The following is a 13,994-nucleotide window of genomic DNA, read 5'->3' on the forward strand; positions in this document are numbered from 1 at the left end:
ACAGCAGTAAGAACCAACGGAGGCTTCACAGACATATTGACCGTACGGTACGTTTACTGTACAAAGACAAACGTCACCATCACTGTGGTCCACTGACGTCTATGTTCACCTACAGGATGACTCCCTCTGTGGAGCTAAAGCATTCAACAGCGTGCTGCAGCAGAGCATTTTATAGCAAAACAGCTTCCTGTGTGTAAAATTATGAAGAGATACTTGCAGCTTTCAGGTACTTAAGTTCATTATGCTCTTGTTCAGGTTTGGATGGGATGGCAGCGGGAAAATAGCTAACAGCAGGAACGTAGGTTTCAGTGAGACAGATCTGGATTTCTTTGTTCAAAAACAGTTGACATTAAGTCCAATTAGTTTTCTCATTTAACTGTGAACTGGATTCGCTTTGTACACAAGTTCATCTCGTCCCTGAACAAAGCTGGAATTTGTGAAGTCCTCGCTATTTCCTTCATGTTTTAAGGACATGTTCACGCCTGAAAAGCTACTTCACCGAATTCCAGTTTTCCCAAGAAAGGTGGGAACCCTTTACCTTGCACATCGCAAAATCACGCAAAACTCCATCTTGTCAGGCTTCAGGTATAACGGGCTGGCTACATTGCACGCAGACGTACGCGGAGCGGACGCTCCAAAACTACACTTCCTCTATAGTCATTGAAACTGGCGACACCGGACACGAGAGCAGTGCGTTAAGTGGTGCGTATGCTCCACGGAGATCCGCTCTACAAGCGTAATAATAGAGTCTTCAGTGTGCGGCCCTTTAACACAGAAATGGACCATAACGTGTCTATATGTCTTTTAAATTAAACTAGCGATATACAGGACACGACTTAATGACTGTGAATGAGCGTATTGGCAGTTTCATTTTGAGAGTTTCTGTTTTTAGTTCTTGTTTCCCGTCACCTGCGTCCTCTGATAACAGCTGACAGTAGATTGATGTTTTCACGGCGCTGTGTTGGCTCCAAAAAACTGAAGAAACAACAACCATCTCGCCTGTAACTCCTGCGCTCCGCGAACGGTCTGCATACGTTACGCGTTCAATGTAGCCAAAGCGTTTGTGTCCGAACAGCAGCGGACCCAACCAATCAGCGTGGGCATGGTGTGATAGCCACGAATGTTCGTTAAAAAAAAAATAATGGCAGACGTGACAGACAGATGGTTCATCCAATCACCTGCCAGGTAGTTTTTTGAAAGTGCCAGCCCTTTTCCAAACGGTTTCCAATGACTGTCATTCTCTTCTGGCGGTACTGGCTTTTCCCCATTTCTTTTCCATTTCTGTTGTTTCTTAACAAGCTGATTAACAACAAAACCTGACGTAAGCGCTAACAGGCCAGGAGTTTGTGTTCAAAATGTCAGTTCGCAGTGTCAGGACGCCTCATAACTCAACCTATCTTAGCTTAAGAGTTGGGTGAAGTATGACTTGCACCACTCCATTTAGTTACGCTTTGATTTCACAGGGGAGAATGGAAAGTTGTGACTAAACTCTACCGCTGGTCGAGCTAAACTGAGCACCTGATGAGTGTAAGCGCTGCAGCTATCATTGGTATAATGTTGAAGCTTATTCCACGGGCACAAAAAGAACAATATTTAACAGCAGTGTGCAGGAGCAACCACAAAATACAGTGTTTCCTTTAGCCAAGGCTGACAGAGAGACGCAGCAAACCATTAACGAAGTTCAGTTTGATTGTTCTTTACTGTCGGTCTGAACTCTCTCTGGGCGAGTGAAGAGTGAAGAAAGTTTCTTAGTGGCCAGATTCGGGTGGCGCATGGATTTCAGAACTCAAGAACCAATCTGGTAGCCTGGGAAAACCCTGATGAACTTCCGGCAAATTTGAGATTTGCTCTGCAAGTCAGTCTGGCCAAGAGCCCATTCAAGACTATTTCCAATTTTTCCAAATCAAGGCACCAATCACAACCGTTGAGGCGGGCTCTACATCAATCACAACCGTTGAGGCGGGCTTTACACGATGACGATAGCGCAGCGACAGCGAGCATCTTTGTTGTTTACACTCAACATGACGGCTACCGAACCCGTTGATGCCGCTGTCGCTGCTACGTCCCCCGGATCGTTGGTCTGATTGGTTGAAGGACTATCCAACTGCGCCCAGAGGCATTTGAGCGGCGCCCGTTGGAAATGGGCTGTGAATAAACCTTCCCCAGACCCACTCTCAGTTACAACTGAGAAGGGTCTGGTGTCAACCAGGCTACCAATCTGGGGATTTTACACAAATATGTTGAGAAAATGGTTCGGTAGAAATGTGCCAACGGAGTTTAATCAACAACTAAAACTTTTAAATCCTAAAAACCCAACATTCAGCCATAATTTGCAGGTGCAATCCCAGTTTACATGGATGGAGTTTTTACAGCTCTGGTTCAGATCTCAAAGATCTGCTCATCCAACAAATACAAAATACATAATCCAGTCTTCCTGGAACTAATAACACATCTGTCTGTTACAACTGTTGACTCATGGTCATAAACCATGAGGATTTCATGCATGTTTGTCATTTATAGATTTAGATGGCATTTACTTTGCATTGCCACAGTTAAAACTGTAGAGTCACCTGCTGCTCTTACATGTTTGAATCGACCAGTCACTAAGGTGTAAACGTGTCTCTGCAGATTGATTTCTTTCATTTCTCCGACTGAACATTTGCAGTTTGGGCGTCTGGTCACCGGCAGCCTCGGCCATCGGAGTTTGAGCGTGTTTGTCTCTCCGTTATCGGTGTGAAGAGACATCATCACAAAAACCATGTCCACACAGAGATTGGTACACTGTTTACATATTGCTGTTTTCAGTTACGCACATACTTCGAGAGAGATTTAACATTACAGTAAGCAAACACATGAAGGTTTTAGATCGAGTCCTGTTTTCTTTTTGTCTTTTCGCAGATGCTCACATTCACCAAAGGGAAGCAAAGTCTTATTTAAGTGGAGAAAGAGGGATGAGAGAAGAGGGGGAAGAGAAGCAGAGAGGGGAAACTTTTACAAATAGCTCATCCAGGGTTTGAATTTAAAAACCTCGGCATGGAGGAGATGAATGTTTGATGAAGGAACACAGAGCTCCACAATAAAATATTCAACTCCAAACTGATTAAATGCTGTTTTAAGGTTGCCATTGACTTTAAATGAAGCTTATTTTCAGATGCAAGCGTGACGGCAGCAACACGAAGACATGAATATCACGTGGCATAGGGATGAAAACACGTTTTTGATTTCAAAGAAGGTCTTCGTTTTGGGTCTGTTAGCACTTTTGGTTAACGACAGATTATGATTGCAGCTCTTTATAAGATTTCTATAATATACTTTAACTCTAACTAGACGGACTAATGTTTTCTATTTGGCAATAAACGGACTAATAATGACAGCTGTTCTGCGGCGTTCAGTCACTATAATGTCCAACTACAGGGTGCCATGTCATTTCTCCAACGCTCCATTGTTCCGACCTCTCAATAACCCGAAAAATTCCCTTTGGTCCTACAGCCCACTAGTCCGACGTCCACCAGCGATATTACAAATCCCACTATGGCCACGCCAAGACCCGCCCTTCAATAGCATTTATTAGCCAGGCGTCCATGCTTACGCAACATAACGTAACCCCATTTGTTCAGGTCCTATCCCCTGACCAATCGGCTATCCTAACCTTAACTACTCTAGGTCAAATCCCTAACCCCAACCAATCGAGCTGCTTCGTAGGGCGGGTCTTGGCGTGGCCATAGTGGGATTCGTAATTTCGCCACCAAAGGGACGTCGGACTAGTGGGCTGTAGGACCAAAGGGAATTTTTCGGGTTAAAATGGAGCGTCAGAGAAATGGGCAGTTCCCCAACTACAGTACTTCATCTAAAAAACACTAAATTATCTTAATCTTTTGTTTCAAAGCGATGAAGCAGGAAGGTAAAGCCAGCTGTTTGTTCAGAGTTTTTGTGAAAGAAAGGTCGTCTAGCTGTAATAAAATGTTGGCATCCACATTAACTACAGAGCAACGTTCCCTGCATGAAGACCAAGAACCGGTCCATTATCAACAGTTAAATTTAAGCCTGTTACAAATACGAAAAAGATAAAAAAATATAACCGACTGTAGCATTACGATAAAATACAATGAAGTCAGTGTGATTAACCCTGTTTTCAGTTTGACATCTGAGATTAAAGCATGCAGGTGGTACAAGTCCTCCACACACAGTCAAGGGTTATAAATGCTATAGGATTGGGTTTTTAGTCTCAGGAGAGTAGAGAGGAAGCAGCAGTGAGATCTGAATCCAACGCAACTTGATACCTGAAGTATTCTCAACGCTTTGAGCTGTGCACTATCAATTTCACACGTTAACCCCTTTCACACATGCACTGCAACCCGGAACTTATCTCAACATCACCCGGAGAAGCTGCACATGAGAAACGCAAACGTCTGAATCAGTTGGACCGTACACAAAGTGGTCTTTACCCTGCCTTTACGCCTAGAGCGGCTCATTGTCCGGAGCATTCATAGCGAGCGAGTGGCGAGTTGACGATGCTTCTATCATGCGGCTGGCATGAAACCGGAAGAAAATATCAAATTGTGAAGAGCAAGAAGTGTGACTTACACAAAGATGCCGATGAAAATGTTTCACTGGAGTAGTCTGGATCAACGGAAGTACATTTCAAGGATAAAGCCTGAGATTTGCCTTGCGCTCTCTGTGTGTTGCCGTTCTCAAACTCCCTTCGCTACGGAAAACCACAAACTTTGAGCTGGCGAGCTACACGCTGAAAATGTCAAGACTTGAATTAAATTTGGATGGTGCAACAAGGCAGGTCTGCTTGGTTCTTTCAGGGAATAATTGTAAAGATTTACACAGAATAAGTTTAGGTCGTGTCCTCTCTAACTGGGACGTTTTGGGACTGACTGGTGGGATTGCTGTGGATGAAGTACACACGGAGATACACTGGTAAGAGCCAATGAGGTGTAACCATGTATCAGCTAATTTAAATATCTCACCTTACTGTATTGTGTCAACGGTTAACTTCATTTAATATTGTATGTGGCGTTTTCTTTTGCGGGGTGCAAATGTTCCACCAAAACAAGTTCATCCTGAGACTATTTAGCAGAGCCACCGTCACTGCGTCCGGAGCTTAGCGCCGCCCAAGACAATTGTAATTGGTTTAAAGAAATGCAAACAACCCAGAGCATTTTTTTCTCCTATCCCAGAATGCATCTGTGGTGTAGCCAGACAGGTATGGCAATGCACTCCAAATTGTCAGACATATTCAAGGAACTGCAAGAAACTCGGTTGTTTATGACCAAATAACGAAACGGCTACGTAGCCGCGGTGTAATCCACATCATGTCTTGCCTTTTGCACGCTCTACCCAGGCGCCACCCCTCGCCAAAACCTAACGGAGTATTTGCAGGAAGTGAGAACGCGCCTGATACGGACAATCTCCTGTTGTGTGCTACATGTGAGAAAGGGAAACTGCGGAAGATTTCCGCACCTGATTCGCCGGATATTGAGTTAAAATCAGGAAACGGTTTTTCTTTTGTTACTTGAAATCTCAACGTGACACAAGTAGCTGATGAACTATCAGATGCAGTTTGATTAATGCTACCACTAACTCTCTGACAACTGTCACGACATCCTAGTTAGATGAATAACGTACAATCAATCGTGGCATTTGATTGGCAAACGTCCTTTCGTCTGTGTTCTATGCAGAAAATATAACGAGTATACTGTACGCATACATTTGTGAGCTGCAATCCACGAGTGAAAACATCAGCATTAATTCCTACTTTTAAGCTAGCTGGTGAGACCCAAATTGAGCAGCGGCACTAACTGATGTTTTATGTGGTTTTTGTCATCCCAAACATAGACAAAGCCGGGACAATGAGATGAGAAAGGTACATGATATGATGTGAAGAGAGCTAAAGAGGATATTTTGGGGGGGGATTGCTTTAGCAGAGCTGGATCCTCGGTGTCATTAAAGGAATGCAGGACATTTTGATCAGATACAAGGCACAATAGATGTTGCTATAGAACGGCTAAATTGGAGGGATTTGGGCTGAGAGTACGAGAGAGTAGAGGGACGGGGTTTCACTACGAGAAGTCTGATTGACGACAGTGAACGTCTGAAGAGACCAAAAGCAAAAGAAGTGAGAGATGAAGAGAAAGTAGAGTGGAGAGATCGATCTGGTGGAGGAGTAGAGGAGGAAGGAGGAGGGCGTGGTTAGGACTGCATCTCAGCACGCAGCATCCATGGAAACCAACAGCAGAACAGCAGCCTGGAGGAGAGGAAGAAGAAAGGAGGAGGAAGAGGAGGAAGAGGAGGAAGGTACCGAGAGCAAGAAGCGTGAAGGTGCAGAAGAACAAAGGGAAGAGGAGGGAAGGAAAAGGAAGAAAGGCAGGAGGAGGAGAAGGAGGGTACAGTGGTTTTAGATTTGGTTTTAATTAAAAATGTATCTTAAGGCTCTGACACACCAACCCGATTATCGGCCGTTGGACCGTTTTATCGAAAATAGTATGCAAGTCACGTGCTATTGGTTTCATCCCAAGGTTTCGGACATAGTAAAAAAATCTCACATACTGATTATCGGCCGTCTGGCGAGGTTGGTGACTCGAGTCTGTTCGTTGCGTTCCGCGCCGTCGTCTGTCGGAGGAGCCGTCGGCCTTCATTTTGGCCGATTTGACTTGTTGAATCAGCCATAGACTGTATATAAGAATGGACCAACAGATCCCGTTGCTCTGGGCGGAGACCAGTGAAGGCCGTTAGAAGCACTTTTCCGATGATGGCTGAGCGTTACTGAGCAGCCTCCAACTGAGAGAGACGACGTAAATGTGCCGTGAGCAACCTGTCAACCTGAAGTTGTAAGTCTTCTGGTAGCTGTGCCAAGAGAAATCTCAATCATTCCCAATCTAGCAGAGACGGAGAGCGTAGGTATATGTAAGGAGATAACATAGACACAGGCTAATTATTGATCACTAAAATGATAGTTAACATTAGTAATTACACTTAAACAGCTAATGTGAGACAAAACTGCCTGCACGCTTCTCCTGTACTATACGGTAATTCCTCTACTATGCGACAGTAAGTCTCGTGGTTATGACACAATCGTTAGCCTATTTTTATAAAAACTTCTGCTACGGAGCCGTAACGTGAGGTACAAGGTAATGGAGCCTTTTATACATTGTCGTGTTTCTTTAGAAATAAACAACGGACAAATAGAGTCTTTAAACGTTTCAGATGTAAAGTTATTCTCTGTCAAAGTGGCGTCAAAATGAATGGCAGTCAATGGGATGCTAACGGGAGGTGATCGCTTTGTAGCATTAAAATGGCGCCATAGGAGGTTCGCGGTCCGAGGAGAAGCTTACCCCCTTGGAATCAGCCAGTGGGCAGTCGGACTCAATGACCAATCTGATTGGTGGAGTGCTAGCCCTTGACTAGCCAGTCAGTGCTTCTTTCACAAGAAGAAGCCCGACAGCCGTCAACGCCAGTATCTTCTCGTTACTAGCAATCGTATTTTCTTCCATTCAGCGAGTAATGACAACAATGATCCTTCTTGACTGCTATCAACACTCTCTGATGAAAACAATGACTGTCGACATCGTGCTCTGTGTTTACTAGGTTGACAATACACATTAGCGGCGCCTGCTGTTACGGAGACGTATTACGTCTCGCGCACGCGCAGAACTTACGCTCAAGACGGAGTCGCTTTGGTGTGTTCTGAGGCACTTTTTTGAGAGACGGGAGCCGACTGATCAGTCCGACTGGCTTTTCTGCCGATGGTCGGCTGTCGGGTTGGTGTGTCAGAGCCTTTAAGTTAAAGTAAATAAAAGAATTTAAGTAAAAGTCCTTTTAATTCAGGAGTGAGTATTATTATATTTAGTATCACTGGATTATAATTTCTGAAGCATTAATGTGTAAATAGCATTTTAAAGTTGTATTTGGTCAAAGTGCGTTTTACCTCCTTACGATATCAAAGTTTTGTGAACACTTAAACAGAAAAAAATGCTGCATTCATGTCATGTTAGAGTTACTATAATTATTTATTTCTGTAAATACGTTTCAACATCTAAGTTATTATCATGACTGGGAAACTCAACGTGGTGCTTAAAAAACCCAGAAGTGACTGAAAAAGCAAACAAATATCACATAAACCAAAGTCCACTGTACGAGGCACATACACACAAATTTTAATGGATATAGTGCTATATCAAACCCTAACCATAACCCTAACTAAATTTCATGTATTAAGGTCCTTCACTTTAGTAAAGAAAGTAATACAAAAATTCTCCTTTACAAGTAAAAGTCCTGCATTGAAAACGTCTCTTAAAGGGTAACTACCGTTTTTCCAACCTGGACCCCATGTTTCCTATGTGTTTGTGTCTAAGTGACTGATGGGAACAACAATCTTTGACATTGGTCCAGTATTAAACGAGATCGCTGCAGTCGGCAGCGGAGAAACAAGCTACAATGTAAGTTAATAGGGTGATTGTCCAGCTTGTATTTACCTTCACGAAAGTGCTCGTTTTGCCGCTGACAGACTCAGATTAATATTCTAAGTGTCTGATAACATTATGGAAAGGATTTCTAAGGAGGTCGACCTTTAAAACCTCTTTGAGACCTTTCTGTTTAACCAGAAACAGCTCTGAAGTCGCTAGCTCTAAACCCACCAGACTCCATTTAAAAAACAGTACTTTTAGCGTGTATAGAGCCAACATATTGTCACATGTAAATCAGTAAACTATGTGTTTATTTCAACCAAAACTAGAGTTGTGATGGTTGGGAAAGTGGAAAGACGACCCAAAACGGCCTTTAATAGTTTTATTTAGTTTCTGTCGACTTTGAATGAAGTGTATTTTACGACGCTTAAATTACTGTTTATTTACATGGAGTCTGGTGAGCTTAGTGAACGCAATTTCGCAGATGTTTTTATGTTTAAAAAAAGGATCTTACTCTTTAACAGAAAGGTCGACCTCCTTAGAAATTCTTTCCATAATGTTGTCAGACACTTAGAATAATAATCTGAGTCTGTCAGTGGCAAAACAAGCACTTTTTTAAACGTAAATACAGGCTGGACAATTGTCCTATTAACTTACATTGTAGCTTGTTTCTCTGCTGCCGACCAATGTCAAAGATAGTTGTTCCCATCAGTTAGACAGTTATCACTTAGACACAAAAACATAGGAAAATAGGGTTGAAAAAAACGGTAGTTACCCTTTAAGTAAAAGTAGTCATAATTCAGGAGTGTTAGTTGGTCATGTGGGAGATAATTTACCTATATTTCAATCTGTAAAGTAACTATAGTTGACAAAATCATCTATAGTGGAGTTAAACACATACAATATTTCCCTCCCTGAGATGTAGAAGAGAAGACAAAACCTTTTTAAGTTCAGTACCTGAGATTAGATTTACAAAGTTACATTTCACACAACCATCCTGAGCTGTGCAAGATGTTAACGAGGATCTTTTACTTCTCTGACTTTAATCCCCCATGCCGAAGAGTCTTTCTGATATATTTAGGCAGAAGGAAAGAGCTGGATGTGAACAGTTGTGTTGTGACTGCAGCCAACAGTGTGTTCTCACCTGGATATGGAGCTCTCGGAGGTCAGGTCTTTGGGCGAACGCTTCGCGTTGAAGTTACGCTTCGGCTGTGACACTGCAGGACAAAAACAACCAGGTAATAGTCTGTTAAGGCTACATTGTGTAAGAATTTCTCCCATCTAGTGGTGAAATTGTATACGACAACCAACTGAATATATATATATACTGAATATTACTTTCTAGCCCTTCCCATTCCGAGCGCATTTTAACTCCTACGGTGGACGAATTATTCCAAGAAGTACGACTGTTCCTTCCAGTGTAATAATAGTTTTACGTTTTGGTACCATTTCATTGCTAACATCAGCTAAAACGAATGCAAGCCTATGTTAGTAAAGCATCAGCGTGATCCTCCATCTTCAACAGGCTTTCAAATCTGCCGGCAGATCGAGTAATCTCACTCTGGCATTCGTCACGGAGCCACTGAGTGTAACCGTGGATTTCCACAGGATGCAGAACGTCTGCGGACCGGCTCCGCTGCGGAACGGCTGCGTGCTCCGCCGTCCGTCAATACCCACCAGGTCCGGATTTGTTGCGTAACGGCTGCGGCCAGCCGACCACGAGATCTCGCGAATTGACGTATGTTCGTGCGATATAACAGGATGTAGTTTCTATAAACAGAACCACAAAACCAACAACAGTTAGTTTCCATCCAGAGGAGTAGAGGAGAAACTACTCTGAGCTGTGTTTTCAAGGTGTAGTGCAGGGAAATATGATCCGCCGTGAGCACGGTGTATATTATTTTGAAAAGTAACCGGATGTTTTATTTTGTTTCCGTGCTCGACTTCCTGTCCCGCACTATCTGAATTGTGCTGAGTTGCTGCGGAGCTCTCCGTCGTCCGTCAAAAATAGAAGCTCTGCGTATCTGCTCCGGAGGGCTGCTGACTGACGGAGCTGGGACGGAGTCGGGACGCAGACGTTCTGCAGTCAGTGGAAATACACACACTGACTTTAATGGAAACCTAATGACTCCGTCGACGTTCCGGAGACGTTCCGGAGACGTTCCGCATCCAGTGGAAATTGCCGGTAAAAGCGCGAAAGGCGGAGGTACGTCCCTCTTTGGCTAATGTATTTTAAAGATGGAGGCGCAACATGGCAGAATACATACGTATATACGTACGCTCGTATGTATTCTGAATGATTCTGAATGTCAGATTCTACGCGTACGAGAATACTTTGATTAGTTGGTGGAAGTAATTACACATGAATGAGCACATATTTGTGAAAGAACAAAGTTTTTTTTTGCTAAGAATCAACTCAAAACATTACACAATGGAGCTTTAATGATATCATTACATCACTGATGATCACCAATAGAAAATGCATTGCCTGCCAAAAGAATGCGTGTGAATGCTGAAAGCTGAATGCTGAAAAGCTAAAAAACTCAACTGTCGGCTTACATGTGTAAGAAGAAGGTAAAGCAATAGGAAACGTCAAGTGGAAAACATAGACGCTATAATGCTATTTCTATAACTTCTGATCCTTAGCACTGCATTAGGCAATACAATTTTTGTATTCATTGATCTATTCTACAGGATGGATACCCGACCCGAGCCTGACGGGACGCGACGGGATCCGACGGGACCCAACGGGCCGGGCCGGGTTCGGACAGATGTTTAGAAATGATGTTCGGGTCGGGCTCGGTCACATCAGCGTGATAAGGCATTGGACATTTTAAATTTAAAACGGCTTATTATGTAGGTAGCCAATGGGCCTGATTCACTTGATGCAAAGGGTCGTTTTTGTGATTAAAATACATTTTAAATATTACCCTAACATCCGTCTTCCTGTGTGTGGAAATTTGTTCATGAAGCTGTGACAACAGCATGGGGTACTTTCCATAAAATCATCTCTCAATGCAAATCAAACCAGCTATTAGGCTAACTGACATACAACCATGCCAATCTCTAGGTATGGTGAAGGGGATGTGATGATGTGGGGCTATTTTAATTCCAAAGGCCAAGGGAACTTTATCAGGATGCATAGTATCCTGGATCCATGAAATAACTGGCCTTTAAAAATAAAAGTCTGCCTGCCTCTATGGGAATTTAACATAGGGGTGTACTCACTTATGCCCCCTGTATTTTAAGGAAAAACATTTATTTATTTACGATACATTATTCATTCACAAAGAAAATTGGTGTCCTTAAAGATTGGATTTTTCTTAATTTTTTTTAAGTAAGGCATTAAGATCAATTTCCAAAAGATGATTTTTTTATTCCTCTTTTTAGTCAACTTTAGCATGGGTGTCCTAATTTTTTCACATGACTGTATGTGCATATTAGGCTACATGTGGCAGCGCCTGTGTAAAATTTGTTTATGTGGTTAACGTGCGCTTGTTGCCCCGTGTGCGCTGATGCGCTCATCTTTTGACATTTTCCGAATGCCTTCCGATAGTTGCTTAATGAAAGCTTTCCACACAAACAAACGGACGTGTCATTATTATGAGAAACAAATGAGATTTTAACTGTGTCGGGCTCGGTTACTGCTCTGTAGGACGCGGGCCGGGCTCGGGCAGAAAAATGCGGTCCACACTCTAATCTATTCATATTTGTACCTTAACTGTGAATTGTCCTTTTACGTGCTACTCTCTGCCTTTTAATTGCCCCTCTGGGACAAATAAAGTTATTTGAATAAACTCTGATCCTTAAAGGGACAATGTTCTGCCTCTAGTAGTCTCTCAATCAAAACAAAAATACAAAAACGAATTTTGGTGACGTGATGTAGCAGCATAGGATCATGGGTTAGGGTCAGGGTCTTTTTCAGTCCACTAGATGGTGAAGTTGCGTTTTTTCTGGTGAGGTCAGCAGAGGAAATGGATCTTTTAGATAAAACAGATGTTGACAAAGTTTTCCTTTGGGGACATCATTTCGAGTTGTAATAAACTGCAATATAATACACAATATCACAATATGTTTAAAATGGCAATAATATCATCTTGTGACATAAGTATCGTGATGATATCGTATCTGTGGGTCTCTGGTGATTCCCACCCCTACTTTACTTACTTACTTACTTATTAGTTAGTCAGAATTATAAAAATGCAGAAAAATGTGTGTGAATGCTGAAAGATGAAAAATAGAAAGCTGAAAAGCTGAACTGAATTGCTGGCTCAATGCGTAAGAAAAAGATTAACCCTTGTGTTGTCTTCGGCTCAAATTTAAAACGTTTTCAAAGTTTTTTATCTCTCTTCTTAACAACCAAATTGCCCCAAAATAACTTGGATGCATGCATGTACGTTGTATGGAATCCATGTAATATATACATGCATGCATCCATGTTCTTCGCAGGTAAAATTAATGATTACTTCCATTGAATTTTGGACAAAAACGTTTAAAAAAGCACCAAAAGCATTCAAAAACATCAAAAAAGTCGGAAAAAGTTACAAAAAAACCCGCATTTTTCCAGACCCAGAATGACAAGTTCATGGACGACGGTGAAGACAACACAAAGATTAAGTATTTGCAATGGTTGGAAAAGTGGACATGGGTTTGATTTGAATAAAAAGGGAATTTCATTCAAAAGTTGAATAATACCACCAACGTAAAAACGACGTCAACGTCAGTTTGATACAACAGTACAATGACAGATACTTACTGGTGACTTGGTGGACTTTCTTCACCATGGAGTTGTTGTTCTGTGTGCCTTCTTTAGGGCCTCCGATTCTGACAAAGCAACAATAAAAACAGTCGGTTCACTGGAGACTTTAAAGGTCCTATGACATGCTGCTGTTTGAATGCTTTTATATAGGCCTTAGTGGTCCCCTAATACTGTATCTGAAGTCTCTTTATATAGACCTTAGTGGTCCCCTAATACTGTATGTGAAGTCTCTTTATATAGACCTTAGTGGTCCCCTAATACTGTATCTGAAGTCTCTTTATATAGACCTTAGTGGTCCCCTAATACTGTATCTGAAGTCTCTTTATATAGGCCGTAGTGGTCCCCTAATACTGTATCTGAAGTCTCTTTATATAGACCTTAGTGGTCCCCTAATACTGTATCTGAAGTCTCTTTATATAGACCTTAGTGGTCCCCTAATACTGTATCTGAAGTCTCTTTTATATAGACCTTAGTGGTCCCCTAATACTGTATCTGAAGTCTCTTTATATAGACCTTAGTGGTCCTCTAATACTGTATCTGAAGTCTCTTTATATAGACCTTAGTGGTCCCCTAATACTGTATCTGAAGTCTCTTTTATATAGACCTTAGTGGTCCTCTAATACTGTATCTGAAGTCTCTTTATATAGACCTTAGTGGTCCCCTAATACTGTATCTGAAGTCTCTTTTATATAGACCTTAGTGGTCCTCTAATACTGTATCTGAATTCTCTTTATATAGACCTTAGTGGTCCCCTAATACTGTATCTGAAGTCTCTTTATATAGGCCGTAGTGGTCCCCTAATACTGTATCTGAAGTCTCTTTAT

The 13,994-nt window shown here is 42.1% G+C and overlaps 1 protein-coding gene across 2 annotated transcripts in view; it reads right to left on the minus strand.

Annotated features, from left to right (window-relative positions):
- Nucleotides 1-5,653: 5,653 nt before the first annotated feature.
- Nucleotides 5,654-13,994, minus strand: part of clip3 (CAP-GLY domain containing linker protein 3) — a 38,346-nt gene continuing 30,005 nt past the window's right edge. For both annotated transcript variants that reach the window (XM_031304069.2, XM_031304068.2), the window contains 3 exons: nucleotides 13,168-13,235; nucleotides 9,556-9,628; nucleotides 5,654-6,253 (listed from right to left, as the gene is read on the minus strand). In XM_031304069.2, coding sequence (XP_031159929.1) covers nucleotides 6,199-6,253; nucleotides 9,556-9,628; nucleotides 13,168-13,235 — 196 coding nt within the window. In that variant the 3' untranslated portion in view covers nucleotides 5,654-6,198. The remainder of the gene's footprint in view (nucleotides 6,254-9,555; nucleotides 9,629-13,167; nucleotides 13,236-13,994) is intronic.

The sequence above is a fragment of the Sander lucioperca genome, chromosome 5, assembly GCF_008315115.2.
Source record: "Sander lucioperca isolate FBNREF2018 chromosome 5, SLUC_FBN_1.2, whole genome shotgun sequence".
Taxonomy (NCBI): domain Eukaryota; kingdom Metazoa; phylum Chordata; class Actinopteri; order Perciformes; family Percidae; genus Sander; species Sander lucioperca.